At 34.5% G+C, this 13,827-nt stretch overlaps 1 protein-coding gene across 1 annotated transcript in view; it reads left to right on the forward strand.

Moving 5' to 3' along the window:
• Window positions 1-13,827, forward strand: part of LOC132742472 (uncharacterized) — a 51,038-nt gene that overhangs the window by 25,950 nt on the left and 11,261 nt on the right. The window contains exons 9-17 of the mRNA XM_060730903.1: window positions 573-725; window positions 1,281-1,375; window positions 3,636-3,768; window positions 4,007-4,023; window positions 4,604-4,651; window positions 5,471-5,602; window positions 6,268-6,493; window positions 9,909-12,725; window positions 13,472-13,636. Of these exons, the coding sequence (XP_060586886.1) occupies window positions 573-725; window positions 1,281-1,375; window positions 3,636-3,768; window positions 4,007-4,023; window positions 4,604-4,651; window positions 5,471-5,602; window positions 6,268-6,493; window positions 9,909-12,725; window positions 13,472-13,636 (3,786 nt within the window). The remainder of the gene's footprint in view (window positions 1-572; window positions 726-1,280; window positions 1,376-3,635; window positions 3,769-4,006; window positions 4,024-4,603; window positions 4,652-5,470; window positions 5,603-6,267; window positions 6,494-9,908; window positions 12,726-13,471; window positions 13,637-13,827) is intronic.

Raw genomic sequence — 13,827 nt, forward strand, 5'->3', positions numbered from 1 at the left:
GCCACATTGATTTTACCAGAGTACAGTTCATCCACAGTATTGACCTCGATATTTTCAAAAGGCTACATAAACCAAATGCTATTTTTACAGATAAGAAAGAAAGTGAAAAAAATGTATTGATTTTAATATAATAGATGAAAGTTTTAAACAGATTTTTAAAAAATGACTTGTTTTTATTCCTTTGAAAAGTACAATATGTATTACATAATTTTAGCTATACATGTTGTTACTTTTACTGGTAATACAGTAGCTAATAAAAATTTATATTCATGATATAATAGGCTGAGACCGAACACATTGAATTTACCAGAGTACAGTTAATCCACAGTATTGACCTCGATATTTTCAAAAGGCTACATAAACCAAATGCTATTTTTACAGATAAGAAAGAAAGTGAAAAAAATGTATTGATTTTAATATAATAGATGAAAGTTTTAAACAGATTTTTAAAAAATGACTTGTTTTTATTCCTTTGAAAAGTACAATATGTATTACATAATTTTGGCTATACATGTAGTTACTTTTACTGGTAATACAGTAGCTAATAGAAATTTATATTCATGATATAATAGGCTGAGACCGAACACTGTCGTAAACCTGGTTGTATGTTCAAGTGTAAATGTCCACCAAAACAACCTAAACCAGATATACCTAGAGAAAGGGAACATAGCAAAAAGAAGAAGGGACGTGGTGGGAAGAAGAAAAAGAGGAGCCCTGAAAAACCAGTATATTTCCATTATATAAATATCTATATAATTTCTTAAAAATTTTTGTTATCACTACATAGTTAATCATCATGCTTAAACCAAGTCGTTCAGCTCGCTTACAGAATGTCAGGTGCCGTCTTATGCCTGAAATAATGCACGGAGCTTGAAAATCGCCATATGGCTTTAGTAGGGTCAGTATGACTCAAAACTTGTCAGTGTAACTTATAATATAATAAATTTCAAAAATAATGAATTTCTTGCCAGAAAAAAGAAAATGTGTTTAAACTTGCTTAATGCTTGGAGTGGAAGTTTCAAATCTGTCACTATAGTAAATCAAAGGCCCACAGCCACTGCACGTCAATGTATTAATATTTGAGCAGGAATATAAATAACTGACTTAAATTGTTTTTATTTTGCTCTTTAATGTTTTTTTAGTTTTTTTGAAGTTAAAAAGAATTGTGGTTTAATGCTTATGATTTGTATCTGAATTGAGTTATCAGAATTAACATTTACATCACTTGTATTGTATTTTATGTACCGGTATATGTAATTATACATACGTTTTAATTATAGGAGTCTGAACAGTCTGGTAAAGAAGAAGATATTATGCCAGGTGATGACGACTGGGAACCTCCTAATAAACGTAAACGAGGGCCAACTAATAGCAGGTGCCCTTTTAACACCTCAGTTCTATTTCTTCAAATACTTACAGTATCCTGTTGAAACTTTTTTTTGTACAACAACTGGTGATATAGGGTTTTCGATTTAATAGTACAATGTAGTTACAAAATAAGACTTCTTGCCGCATCTGACATTTAGTTTAGAGTTTGCAAGGAATCATTGATAAGTATCGGTCAAGTTTGGAAAATTATCATACCTTTCATTAAAAACTTAGGCAAATAAAAGATTTTCAGTTTTTAGCTCACCTATTCAAACAATCGGGAGAGCTATTGAACTCACGCTGGCTTTAGCATCACCAACACACATTGGTTAAATTTTTGCATGCAAATTGTTATTTCCAAAACTATTGAAGGGAATTGGTTGAAACTTCACAAACTTGTTCTCTGCCGTTATGTAATATGGTGGGCATAGGTCCAATATTCTAAGATACCTTTTTACAGAGTTATGCCCCTTTCCTTACTGTTGAGCACTGAGAATAGTCAAGTGCGCTCTTTTACAGATTGTGAGACAGCTCTTTTTACCCCATCTGATCATTAACTGCCGGTTTTATTACTATCATAGCATAAATTAAAGCACACAAAAAATGTTACCATATTTATACCCCCGCACAACAAAGTTGTTAGGGGGGTATACTTGAATCAGATTGTCCGTCTGGCCGTCCGGCGACCGGCGGTTTTTTCTTGTCCGCCCAATAACTAAAGATTCCTTTGACCCACAGTCTTCATATTTGGCATGGAGGTTAGTCGTGATTAGTAGATGACCCCTATTGATTTTGAGGTCAGAGGTCAAGGTCACAGGGGCCTTGACTTCAAAAAGCTTGTCCGCCCAATAACTTAAGATTCCTTTGACCCACAGTCTTCATATTTGGCATGGAGGTTAGTCATGATAAGTAGATGACCCCTATTGATTTTGAGGTCACCAGGTCAAAGGTCAAGGTCACATGGGCCTTGACTTCACAAAGCTTGTCCGCCCAATTACTTAAGATTCCTTTGACCCACAGTCTTCATATTTGGCATGGAGGTTAGTCATGATTAGTAGATGACCCCTATAGATTTTGAGGTCACCAGGTCAAAGGTCACAGTCACAGGGGCCTTGACTTCAAAACGCTTGTCTGCCCAATGACTTAAGTTTCCTTTGAGCCACAGTCTTCATATTTGGCATGGAGGTTAGTCATGATTAGTAGATGACCCCTATCGATTTTGAGGTCACCAGGTCAAAGGTCAAGGTCACATGGGCCTTGACATCAAAAAGCTTTTCCGCCCAATAACTTAAGATTCCTATGACCCACAGTCTTCATATTTGGCATGGAGGTTAGTCATGATTAGTAGATGACCCCTATCAATTTTGAGGTCACCAGGCCAAAGGTCAAGGCCACAGGGGCCTTGACTTCAAAAAGCTTGTCCGCCCAATAACTTAAGATTCCTTTGACCCACAGTCTTCATATTTGGTATGGAGGTTAGTCATGATTAGTAGATGACCCCTTTTGATTTTGAGGTCACCAGGTCGAAGGTCAAGGTCACATGGGCCTTGACTTCAAAAAGCTTGTCCGCCCAATAACTTAAGATTCCTTTCACCCAGTCTTCATATTTGGCATGGAGGTTAGTCATGATAAGTAAATGACCCCTATCGATTTTGAGGTCACCAGGTCAAAGGTCAAGGTCACATGGGCCTTGACATCAAAAAGCTTGTCCGCCCAATAACTTAAGATTCCTATGACCCACAGTCTTCATATTTGGCATGGAGGTTAGTCATGATTAGTAGATGACCCCTATCGATTTTGAGGTCACCAGGCCAAAGGTCAAGGCCACAGGGGCCTTGACTTCAAAAAGCTTGTCCGCCCAATAACTTAAGGTTCCTATGACCCACAGTCTTCATATTTGGCATGGAGGTTAGTCATGATTAGTAAATGATCCGTATTGATTTTGAGGTCACTGGGTCAAAGGTCAAGGTCACAGGGACCTTGTCTAAATAAAGCTTTTCCCCTCAATTGCTTCAGAATGCCTGTCAAGAGTGTATTGATTTTGACATTTTCACATTTGAAGCATGTAGAATACATAACTTAGCAATGCACTGGCTTAGTAACCTCAGATTTGGCAGGGAGGTTGTCCTTGATTTCTAAATGGCCATGATGTTGATTCTGACAAAGTGGTATGTGGGGGTATTCACGCCATGATAGTGGCAGTTCTAGTTATGAAATGTTTTAGCAGTAACCTGACAGTTTTATATAGAATGATATAATCTTTGTAGGTTTGCAAACCTTCCAAAAAGGGAGACAACTTATCTTTTGGCCAAGAACCTAGATGCTGTAAGTAGGAAGGCAATGGAGGTGTATGCAAGTAGTGAGATGTTCACAGAACAGAAAATGAGGAAAAGAAAAAGTGTATGTTTAGATAAATTAATCTTATTGGTGGAATTTCATCAGTTAAATCTATAAACACTGTTTATTAAACAGTAAAGCAATCATGTATGTATACTCTTAAAAATGGCTTACGTAATACAAGTACTCTTGATAACCTTTCTGTAATACAGGAACCATTCTTAAAAATAACAGCTTTTTTTCTCTAAATTTTAAACATCTGTTGTGTGATAAAGGCTGGATAAAAAAAATGTTTTTTCAGGATCCAGCATATGATTAGTTACTTTATGTCACAAACGCCTCGAAGAATAGGCGAACTTGGTCGCTGATTCTTTATACATTCCTGTAACATTCCTACATTATCATTCTTGTTTTAATAATGTAAGAAATAATAGACTTCAGTACCGCCACCACATTGAATTGACAATATATATTTGTACACAGAAAATAAAATTGCATTTCTGTACTCTATCAAAACAAAAGTTACCTCATTTCTGTATATCCTGCAGTATCCTGAAGTTTGCATACCAATAAAAGCAAAATATTAATGCAAGTTTCATCAAACATCGATGGGTAACTACTGTAAGACTTCCAAATTGTGAAAATTTACATAAAGTTTGTCACAAAAAATAAGTTTGTTGTTGGATAGAAATATAATTATTGTACCATTGATATTTAGTTTCGCTTCCATAACTGGTACATATTTTGACAAAATTATAGTCTTTGTGAACTTCAGCTTCGGTTATAGAATTTGTAATTAATCCTTATTTGGCTATTATGTTCAATAGATTTACTCCGGATTTAAAAATATTTGGGGTTTTCCTAGCTATTAACATAGGTACAAACAAAATTTTTACAGTAACAGCTTAGAAAATAAGGGAAACAGGTTGACTTATCTTTTTGACAGGTAGTGCACCGTGAAGCTATAACAGTAAAAGTTAGTTTGTACCTACAGATTAGATGGGAAAAAACCAACTTTGCAGAGTTCCGGATAATGTCTATTGATAAAAATACTATTTATTTTTGTAATGAGTTTTATCTTTTATGGAAAAATACAGGCTTATAACTTTGTTTGCAGGTTCTTGTTAATATGTAATCCTTTTTTGTGAGTGAAACCTTTTTTAATTTTGAGGGTTACTCGGTTTTCTTATAATGTCAAAGGAATTACTTCTTTTATATGAAGATAAATGGAAGTTTGGTTTACTGTTCAAAGAGGTACAAATTGTTCTGGGTGCATCTTTTTACTAATGGGAAATTCATGAATTTATCAAAAGTGGAAAAAAAATGATGTTTCTTTTATGTTTGATTTGCAACTTGGTGGAAAGAAAAAAAATATTTATGTTGATTTACAAAAAAACATTTGCACCATTTATCTCTATGAAGTCATTTGATTTCTTTTATTTCTGTCTCAACACAGCACCTGTAGGAATATTTTAATTTCTTGATAAATTGATTTCAAAGTTTCCATGATTTTGAATTAAAATTTAAACCTGGTCTCATACACAATTATTTTAAGATATGTTATGTCTTACTTTCTAAATTGTGACAACTAAATATAGTAAATGGCCCTGAACTTGGTATATTAAATGAATTTGCACAATAATGTTACAGTTTTATATTTTGGAATTTATAAATGAAAGTATTGGAGTAAAGGGAGCTACACCTCAAACTTAACAAGGCTCTATTTTAACTTATTAACTGTAATCAACATGAGGTTTATTGTTTGATACTTTTATTTTCAGTTAAATGAAGAGACAGGTATTTTAGAGATCTCAGATGATGAGTCAGATGGTGAAGTGTTCCCTGAAGGTTTGGTATCGTGTTCTAGAATACAGCCATACTCTGGACCTTATAAACAGTATGTAGATCTTCTACATGTACATCTTTCTACTTACATTTGTTTTGAAACTTGATATTATGAGGATTCATACTTTTAAATTATTTAGTTTAGCTTTAATGGAAAAATCAAACAACGGCAGAAATTCATAACATTGATGTTTTTGAAGAATGCCTGAACAATTTTGTAGTTTTGAATAGAGGGATTATATCATGAATTGAGGTATTATATCACAAATGTTCTCATTCGTTCAGGTCAGTACATCAGAGATGATTGAATGTAAATGTTTTGTCAAGAGCAAATTAACCTTGAAAATCTGAAAAAATGTTTTTGTTTATCAATACCTTTTTGTTAAAAACAGTCAAAAGATATTTGCTTCAGGCTTGAAATAATTTTCCATATTCAAGCACATTTGCCAAATTATGCCAACTTTTCTTTGTTTTGTATAATGCTTTGATTATACATACTATTCAGCATTTTGAAAAGTGAAGTTTGCTGTCTTTAGAAAGGTTTTGTTGTTTAGTAAGCTCATATTTAATAACTTACTCTTTTAAGACCTCTTAATTTCTCATTTAAGACCTCTTTGTTTTACAAAAAAATGGTCTTTTGGACAGAAGTAATTGTATTAAGCTTTGCTATAACTAATTACATGTTGTGTAATAACAAAATGTCTTTTTTTATTCAAGGAAAAGGGATTTAAGCCAACTTAATAAAAGAAAAGGTGGCACTGGTAATAAGAAATTGTCCAACACTGTGATTGATCTTGTTGACTCTGATAAGGAAGACAACTCCAATGAAAGCATGAACAAGAGTGATCTCCCCTCCACTTCAAGTGGAATGCCTCCTCAAAGTTTAACAGAAAAGATGGGTCTTACTAATAGATTACTGAAGAAAACGACAGGACAAGAGAAGGTAAAAAATTACTTAAGGTATCTGGATGATATTAATGTTGTTATTGGTATTTAGTACATTTATGGGGTGAACATTATTTATTATACCCCCAAAAACGAAGTTTGGGGGGGTATATAGGAGTCACCCGGTGGTCGGTCGGTCGGTCGGTTGGTCGGGCGGTCGGTCGGTCGGTCGGTCGGTCGGTCGGTCGGTCCAGACGTCCGTTGCATTTTCCTTGTCCGGAGCATAACTTGAAGACTAATGGTTGGAATTCAATATAACTACATACAATGGTCAAGCACATTGAGAGGAAGTGCAGTGCACAAGAACCATAACTCTATCTTGACTTATTACAGAGTTATTGCCCTTTGTTACTTTTCCTTGTCCGGGGCATAACTTGAAAACTACTGGTTGGAATTCAAAACAACTTCATACAATTGTCAAACACATTAAGGGGAAGTGCAGTGCACAAGAACCATAACTCTATCTAAAGTAATTACAGAGTTATTGCCCTTTGTTACTTTTCCATTACTTTTTTTTTGTCCGGACCATAACTTGAAGACTAATGGTTGGAATTCAATATAACTTCATACAATGGTCAAGCACATTGAGAGAAAGTGCAGTGCACAAGAACCATAACTCTATCTTGACTAATTACAGAGTTATTGCCCTTTGTTACTTTTCCTTGTCCGTGGCATAACTTGAAAACTACTGGTTGGAATTCAAAACAACTTCATACAATTGTCAAACACATTAAGGGGAAGTGCAGTGCACAAGAACCATAACTCTATCTAAAGTAATTACAGAGTTATTGCCCTTTGTTACTTTTCCATTACTTTTTTTTTGTCCGGACCATAACTTGAAGACTAATGGTTGGAATTCAATATAACTTCATACAATGGTCAAGCACATTGAGAGGAAGTGCAGTGCACAAGAACCATAACTCTATCTTGACTAATTACAGAGTTATTGCCCTTTGTTACTTTTCCTTGTCCGGGGCATAACTTGAAAACTACTGGTTGGAATTCAAAACAACTTCATACAATTGTCAAACACAATAAGGGGAAGTGCAGTGCACAAGAACCATAACTCTATCTAAAGTAATTACAGAGTTATTGCCCTTTGTTACTTTTCCATTGATTTTTTTGTCCGGACCATAACTGGAAGACTAATAGTTGGAATTCAATATAACTACATACAATGGTCAAGCACATTGAGAGGAAGTGCAGTGCATAAGAACCATAACTCTATCTTGACTAATTACAGAGTTATTGCCCTTTGTTACTTTTCCTTGTCCGGGGCATAACTTGAAAACTACTGGTTGGAATTCAAAACAACTTCATACAATTGTCAAACACATTAAGGGAAAGTGCAGTGCACAAGAACCATAACTCTATCTAAAGTAATTACAGAGTTATTGCCCTTTGCTACTTTCCCATTGCCTTTTTTGTCCGGACCATAACTTGAAGACTAATGGTTGGAATTCAATATAACTTCATACAATGGTCAAGCACATTGAGAGAAAGTGCAGTGCACAAGAACCATAACTACATCTTGACTAATTACAGAGTAATTGCCCTTTGTTACTTTTCCTTGTCCAGAGCATAAATTGAAAACTACTGTTTGGAATTCAATACAACTTCATACAGTTGTCAAGGACATTAAAAGGAAGTGCAGTGCACAAGAGCCATAACTCCATTTTGACAAAATACAGAGTTACTGCCCTTGGATTCTTTTCCTTGTCAGGAGCATAACTTAAAATGTACTGTTTGGAATTCAAAACAACTTCATACAATGGCCAAGCACAATAAGAGGAAGTGCAGTGCACAAGAACGATAATTCTATCTTCAGTATTAATAGAGTTATTGCCCTTTGTTCCTTTTCTTTGTATTTCTGGACTTATTACAGAGTAATTCAATTAAACTTCATCAATGGCCAACCACATTGAAAGGAAAAATGCAACATATAAGAACCACAACTATCTTTAATTGCCCACAACCATAACTCTATATTTCAATTCTTTTACAAGGTATTCTGTTACTAGTAACATCCTCATTTCCGAAGCAGTCTTGTGGGGGTATTAATCACATTTAGTGATAGTTCTAGTTTTAGTACACTCAAGAATTAATTTTATTAAACCTCCATCTATCCTACATAGACCTATAATATGTATCGATTAGATTAGTGTTTATTCTAGCAAGGGGAATTCACTCATATTTTATACGTAGAATTCCCCCTATTTTTTCAGAGGCAGGGGGGGGGGATTTTATATAGAGAAAGAAGGAAAAAGATCAACAAATGTAATAAGTTCTCAGTTTTTAATAAAAATCCCCCGTTTTTCAAATCCTTGAATAAACACCGATTCTTATGAAATATCACCTTTGGGCACATAACTCCTACAAGTCTTTATATTAAGTATCATACTAGTTAACTCCCTTGGAATGATTATTCTATTTTAAGTAACAACAAAGCTTGCCTAATATTGATAATATCCACTTTCACCTGACAGTCATGTGTTTTGTATATAAGATTTAGAACCAAATAGAGGTAAATTGGAGAAAATATATTTATAAATACATCTTTTTGGAAACTGAGTTCTGAATATTGTAATGGTGTTAATGTTGTCAAAAATTGCTTGAATTACTTTTATTAGTCAATTCATTAAACAAGAATTGCCTGTTATTTATTGAAAATATGGCAATATATAAGCTTATGCTAGTTAATTTAATAAGAGATAATTTCTGTCTGCTTGTTTCATTTAAATGGTGTATATTTTTCTAGGTTGCGAACTAATAAATTGGTCAATACAAATTAATTTTGGGTAATATTTTGACAGACAGGAAGGCATTGTGGTCTTCTTGCAGTTATTTTTGCTATTTTTAGTACATGTTTGTCACGTGAGAGGTTCTATCCATGGTCAGGTGGTTAAGGTTGTTGGTTTCAAATAGCTTGCCACTCATGCCTGTCAGTTCTTATCCCATCAGGGACTTATGATTCTTTCCTGTGAGGAAGCTATAGAGCTATCTTAAAAAATATCGATGGTTCTACTTACATGCTAAATATAAGCCTGGATGGGCACATGAAGACTGCCTCCACCGGTAAAACTGGAAAGTCGCCATATCACTTTTTACTTTATTGATATGACTTGATATCCGATCAAAACAAATCAATGTCATTATTTAAGTACTGATAAAAACTAATATCATGGGTCGTGAAAGTGCTAATAAGGTTCTGTAATCCTTTACAGTTGGTTTCATAAGTAAAAACAACATTATAAGGAAATGAGTCTTGCATTAAATGATGTGTTATAACAGTTGAAAAATATTATGTCACAAATACAGATCAAATAAATATTGCCATATATAAATCTTAATTCCTAAAACATGTACGAATTAGATTTGGAATTAAATGAATTGTAAAATTTTGAATTTTACAGAACAATCTTCAAGATAAAGCTGCTGAAGCTAAATGGAAAACACAAATGGTGTGCCTTAAAGCCAAGAAGAAATCTGATGATAAATCTCAAGATCCACAGTCAGAGATCAAACTTTTAGAGATTATGTCCAACTGTAATTGGGAGATAGACCGAACAAACATGCTGTCTAAAATCTCTCACATAATCTCCAAGGAGTACATGTGTGATGCAGCTAAGAGCACATTTATTCCTTGGGGTGCATATTTACTGGAATTTCTACCAAAAGCCGAAAAACCAGCCATTATACCGCCAGAACTGAAATCCAAACTCCCCAGTGAAATGTTTTCTATTAGAATAAAGGTAACTAATAATATTAATAAAGATGACAAGGTGCAGAAAGCTGATGACAGTGTTGCTGTTGTGGATGTTGATCAGGAAGATTCTAAAGGCAAAGAAGCATCTGCCGAGGATAAGAAAAAGATCAATATGAAGTTACAGAAGAAACTAATCGACAAGATAAAGTTTGCTGAAAGATTGAGAAATCAGCTTATTTTAGAGGAGCAGAGGGGAGTGGTCACTTCAAAGTTTTCTGTATCAAGGGAGGGTATAGAGAAGGCTTTGAAGAAGTATAAGACACAGTTATGGAAAGCTTATACAGGTAGCAGCAACTTCACTTTACAACAGCTGAAACAAGCACTTCATGCTGCAAAAGTTGCTGGAGCAAACAAATTTGGTACTAGTGATACGCCAGCTGCAGAAGCTGTAAATACAAAGGCCCAGTCATTGTCATCAAGAACACTTGAACGCATTCAGTCAAATCAAGGTGTTACTATTGTGACAGCATCAGGGCCAACTTCTAGCCATCATAGTTTTATAAACCTTGCAAACTTTCAACAAGAAGATTCTTCTCCTAGTAGTGCTCCAGTTAAATCAGTAGGAAATATTGTGATTCATGGACATACTCCTAAATCTAATCAAGTTAAACCTAATCAAGGTAAAGGGTTTATGGATAATATTGAAAATGTGAAAAAGTTTGAATGTACGTCAGCTCCTTCTGTGTCACAAGTACCTGCAGGATCTTTAAGTGCCTCAAAAATTCATCCAGTAACTAATGTTAGTCAAAGTGGCAGCTCAAAGCTTTCCCCAACAGATGTTGTGTTGATGCCACTTGACAAAAATATGCACCTACCTCCTGGAGCTAAAGTTACTTTTATGCAGCCAGTTTTGAATAGAGACGGTTCACCGGTTCCTTTTTCAGCAACACAGCAGACAATGGGAGGAACACCTATCAGAACTGTTGTCCTTCCTAATACATCTCAAATGTCTGGGTACTCAGTAGTTAAACCCTTATTAAACTCTGCAACATCATTGCCTTCAACTCAACCTGCAAATACTCTAAATATTCAAAGTCCAAACATGTCAGGAACTCATCAGGGTACAGTAGTCCCTAACCTACTAATGCCAGTTCCATCGACTTCTGGTGTATTTATGAATGGGACCGCTCCTGTCTTGAGACCTGCCTTTCAACTTCCTCAGTATGTAGGTTCAGTGTCTTTACCAAGCAGTTCTGTGTTACCAGGTTTACCATTAAAAAATATTTCAAACTTGGGAACTGTAGTATCTTCAGACAATGCTGGTGTAACATTTCCAATCTTAAACGGTGCTACAGTGTCATCTGGTACTTCCAGTATATGCCCTGGAAATTTTAATTATGGGATACCAAGAAGCGATATGATTGGCATGCCAAAAGTAGCTTCAATGCCCTTTACAGTTATGCCAGATACGAGGGGGAAGCATATGTTACTGGTTCCAGTTACTTCTACAGTAATGCCTTGTTCAACTGGGCCAAACACATCAGGGAACGATGTTGTGAATCCGCAAGTTGGAAAACTGCCTGGTGCTGGTCCACCATTGTCCAGGCAAAATTCAACCAGTCCATTAATATTTGCTGTTCCAGTTTCAGACAGTGGTATTCCATTGAATAATAAAGAACATGTAGCGTCAACTGTTACTTCTAAAATGAAATGCAAAGACACAACTGACAAACCACAAAATAGTGAAGAGAATGGTGTGTGTAAGCCAGCATCTAACATATCTGAGACTGTGATTTCTAAAGTTGATAAGGTACAGCTTGAAAAAATGGAAGAAGTATTGGATAAATCAAATAGTGGAAATAATAAATGTGTGAATGTAGAAAATGAAACTGACATTGGTAATAAGAACACTTCAATAAGTTGTACAAAATCTCTCTCCTCTCATAGCAATGTGATAAAAACTGATACAGATGCATTAGATGACAAAAGTAATGAATCTTTAACTGAAAATGCAAGTAAGAAACCCCAAACTACAGAAAATAATGCAATAGAAGGGAGTGAGCTCACTGATGCGTTAAATGTAGCTAAAAATGCGGCAATTGAAATTGAAAATGCTTTAAAGCTTATAAACAAATCTGATACAGAAGGAGGTGTTAATATTGATCTTTTTACCCAAAGTAAGGAAAAGAACCAAATAATAAAAAATGATTCCAAATCAAATTCAGAATGTGTAGTGCTTGATGACAGTGATGAAGAATGTGTACTGATAGATGAACACAATGAACCAAAAGTAAGTGCTAAACTCAAAGCAAGTGAATTTATGAAAAGTGGAAAGTCAAATAATGAAAGTTCAGTAGAAACTGACAGAAAAACTCCAGAAACTGACAGAAAAACTCCAGAAATAGAAAGTATTGATTGGGAGCAAGAAATACAGATGATGGAAGATTATATGGAAAATGAACAGAATGACAGAAATAGATCAAAATCTAGAGAGAAAGGGGCTATTAAGATTGACGAATCAGAGGTAAGGGTTTCAGTATATGGGTATATTTCATTTGATTAGCAAGGAATTTTACAAAATATGTTTAAAAATTTACAATATCTTTTTCAATAATATACTTCATCAAATTTTCTTGTTATCTATTTTTGTAAAATTAAGTATAAAAAGGTCCCCCCCCCCCCCCCAAAAAAAAAATAAATAAATAAATGGAAAATTAGAAATTTTAGTTGCCATTGGTTTTTAAGACACACTAACAACCAAAGATTTCTTCTGTTACTGGCCAGTAAATGTTTGATGTAATTATATTAAGAATGTTAGCGATGTCTTTACAAGCATTATACAGCCTTTTTTTTTTCTCTGCTATTTATGCAAATAATAGCAACTGTCTATTGTAAGTTCAGTAAATCATGAACATGCATATACATCACAGTTACAGCTCGAGGAATATAGTCTGTATCAGGAGGCTTTCCATCAAAACAACAAAATTTTGGAAGAATGAACATAATTGTTTATTGAAAAAATAAAATGATGGCCCTTAACAAATTTTCTGCATGTAGATCTGCTTTACTTGCTAGACTCAGACCTTTCTGTATGAGGGTATTAAGTTTGTTATCAAAAAATCCTTTAAGGCAAAAAAATAAATAAAAACATATCCAGGCTTTTTCTTTTATTTGTAGATCAACTGTTTTATCATGACTGTGTAGCCATGCCTATGCACATATGTCTTTAAAATATAAAAAAAAATTTACAACATTTTTTTTGTCATCTAGGAATCCGATGTGGATGTGACATCATGTGACATGTTAGACCCCTGTCCTGATATATACATCACTCAGGATCCAAGTTTTAGTACAGCTGTACCAACGGGTAGCAAGCGTAAATCTCAGCTCACCATAATGCCACACGATGATTTTCAGATCAAGAAATGCAGAACGGTAAGTTTCTGTTTTTTATGTATTTATTTTCTTGTGTATTGAATACCGTAAAATCCTATTAACGCCCCTGGGGGCTTAACATTTTCCAAAAGGGGGGCTGTTATTACAACACAGTTTTTCCTTAATCCAAAAATCACTGTAAATACATTTAGTGTTAGCAAGTGTTGGAAATAATTTTAAAAAGTGTTAAA

This window comes from Ruditapes philippinarum, unplaced genomic scaffold (assembly GCF_026571515.1).
Source record: "Ruditapes philippinarum isolate M1 unplaced genomic scaffold, ASM2657151v2 ctg1155_1_1_1_1, whole genome shotgun sequence".
Taxonomy (NCBI): domain Eukaryota; kingdom Metazoa; phylum Mollusca; class Bivalvia; order Venerida; family Veneridae; genus Ruditapes; species Ruditapes philippinarum.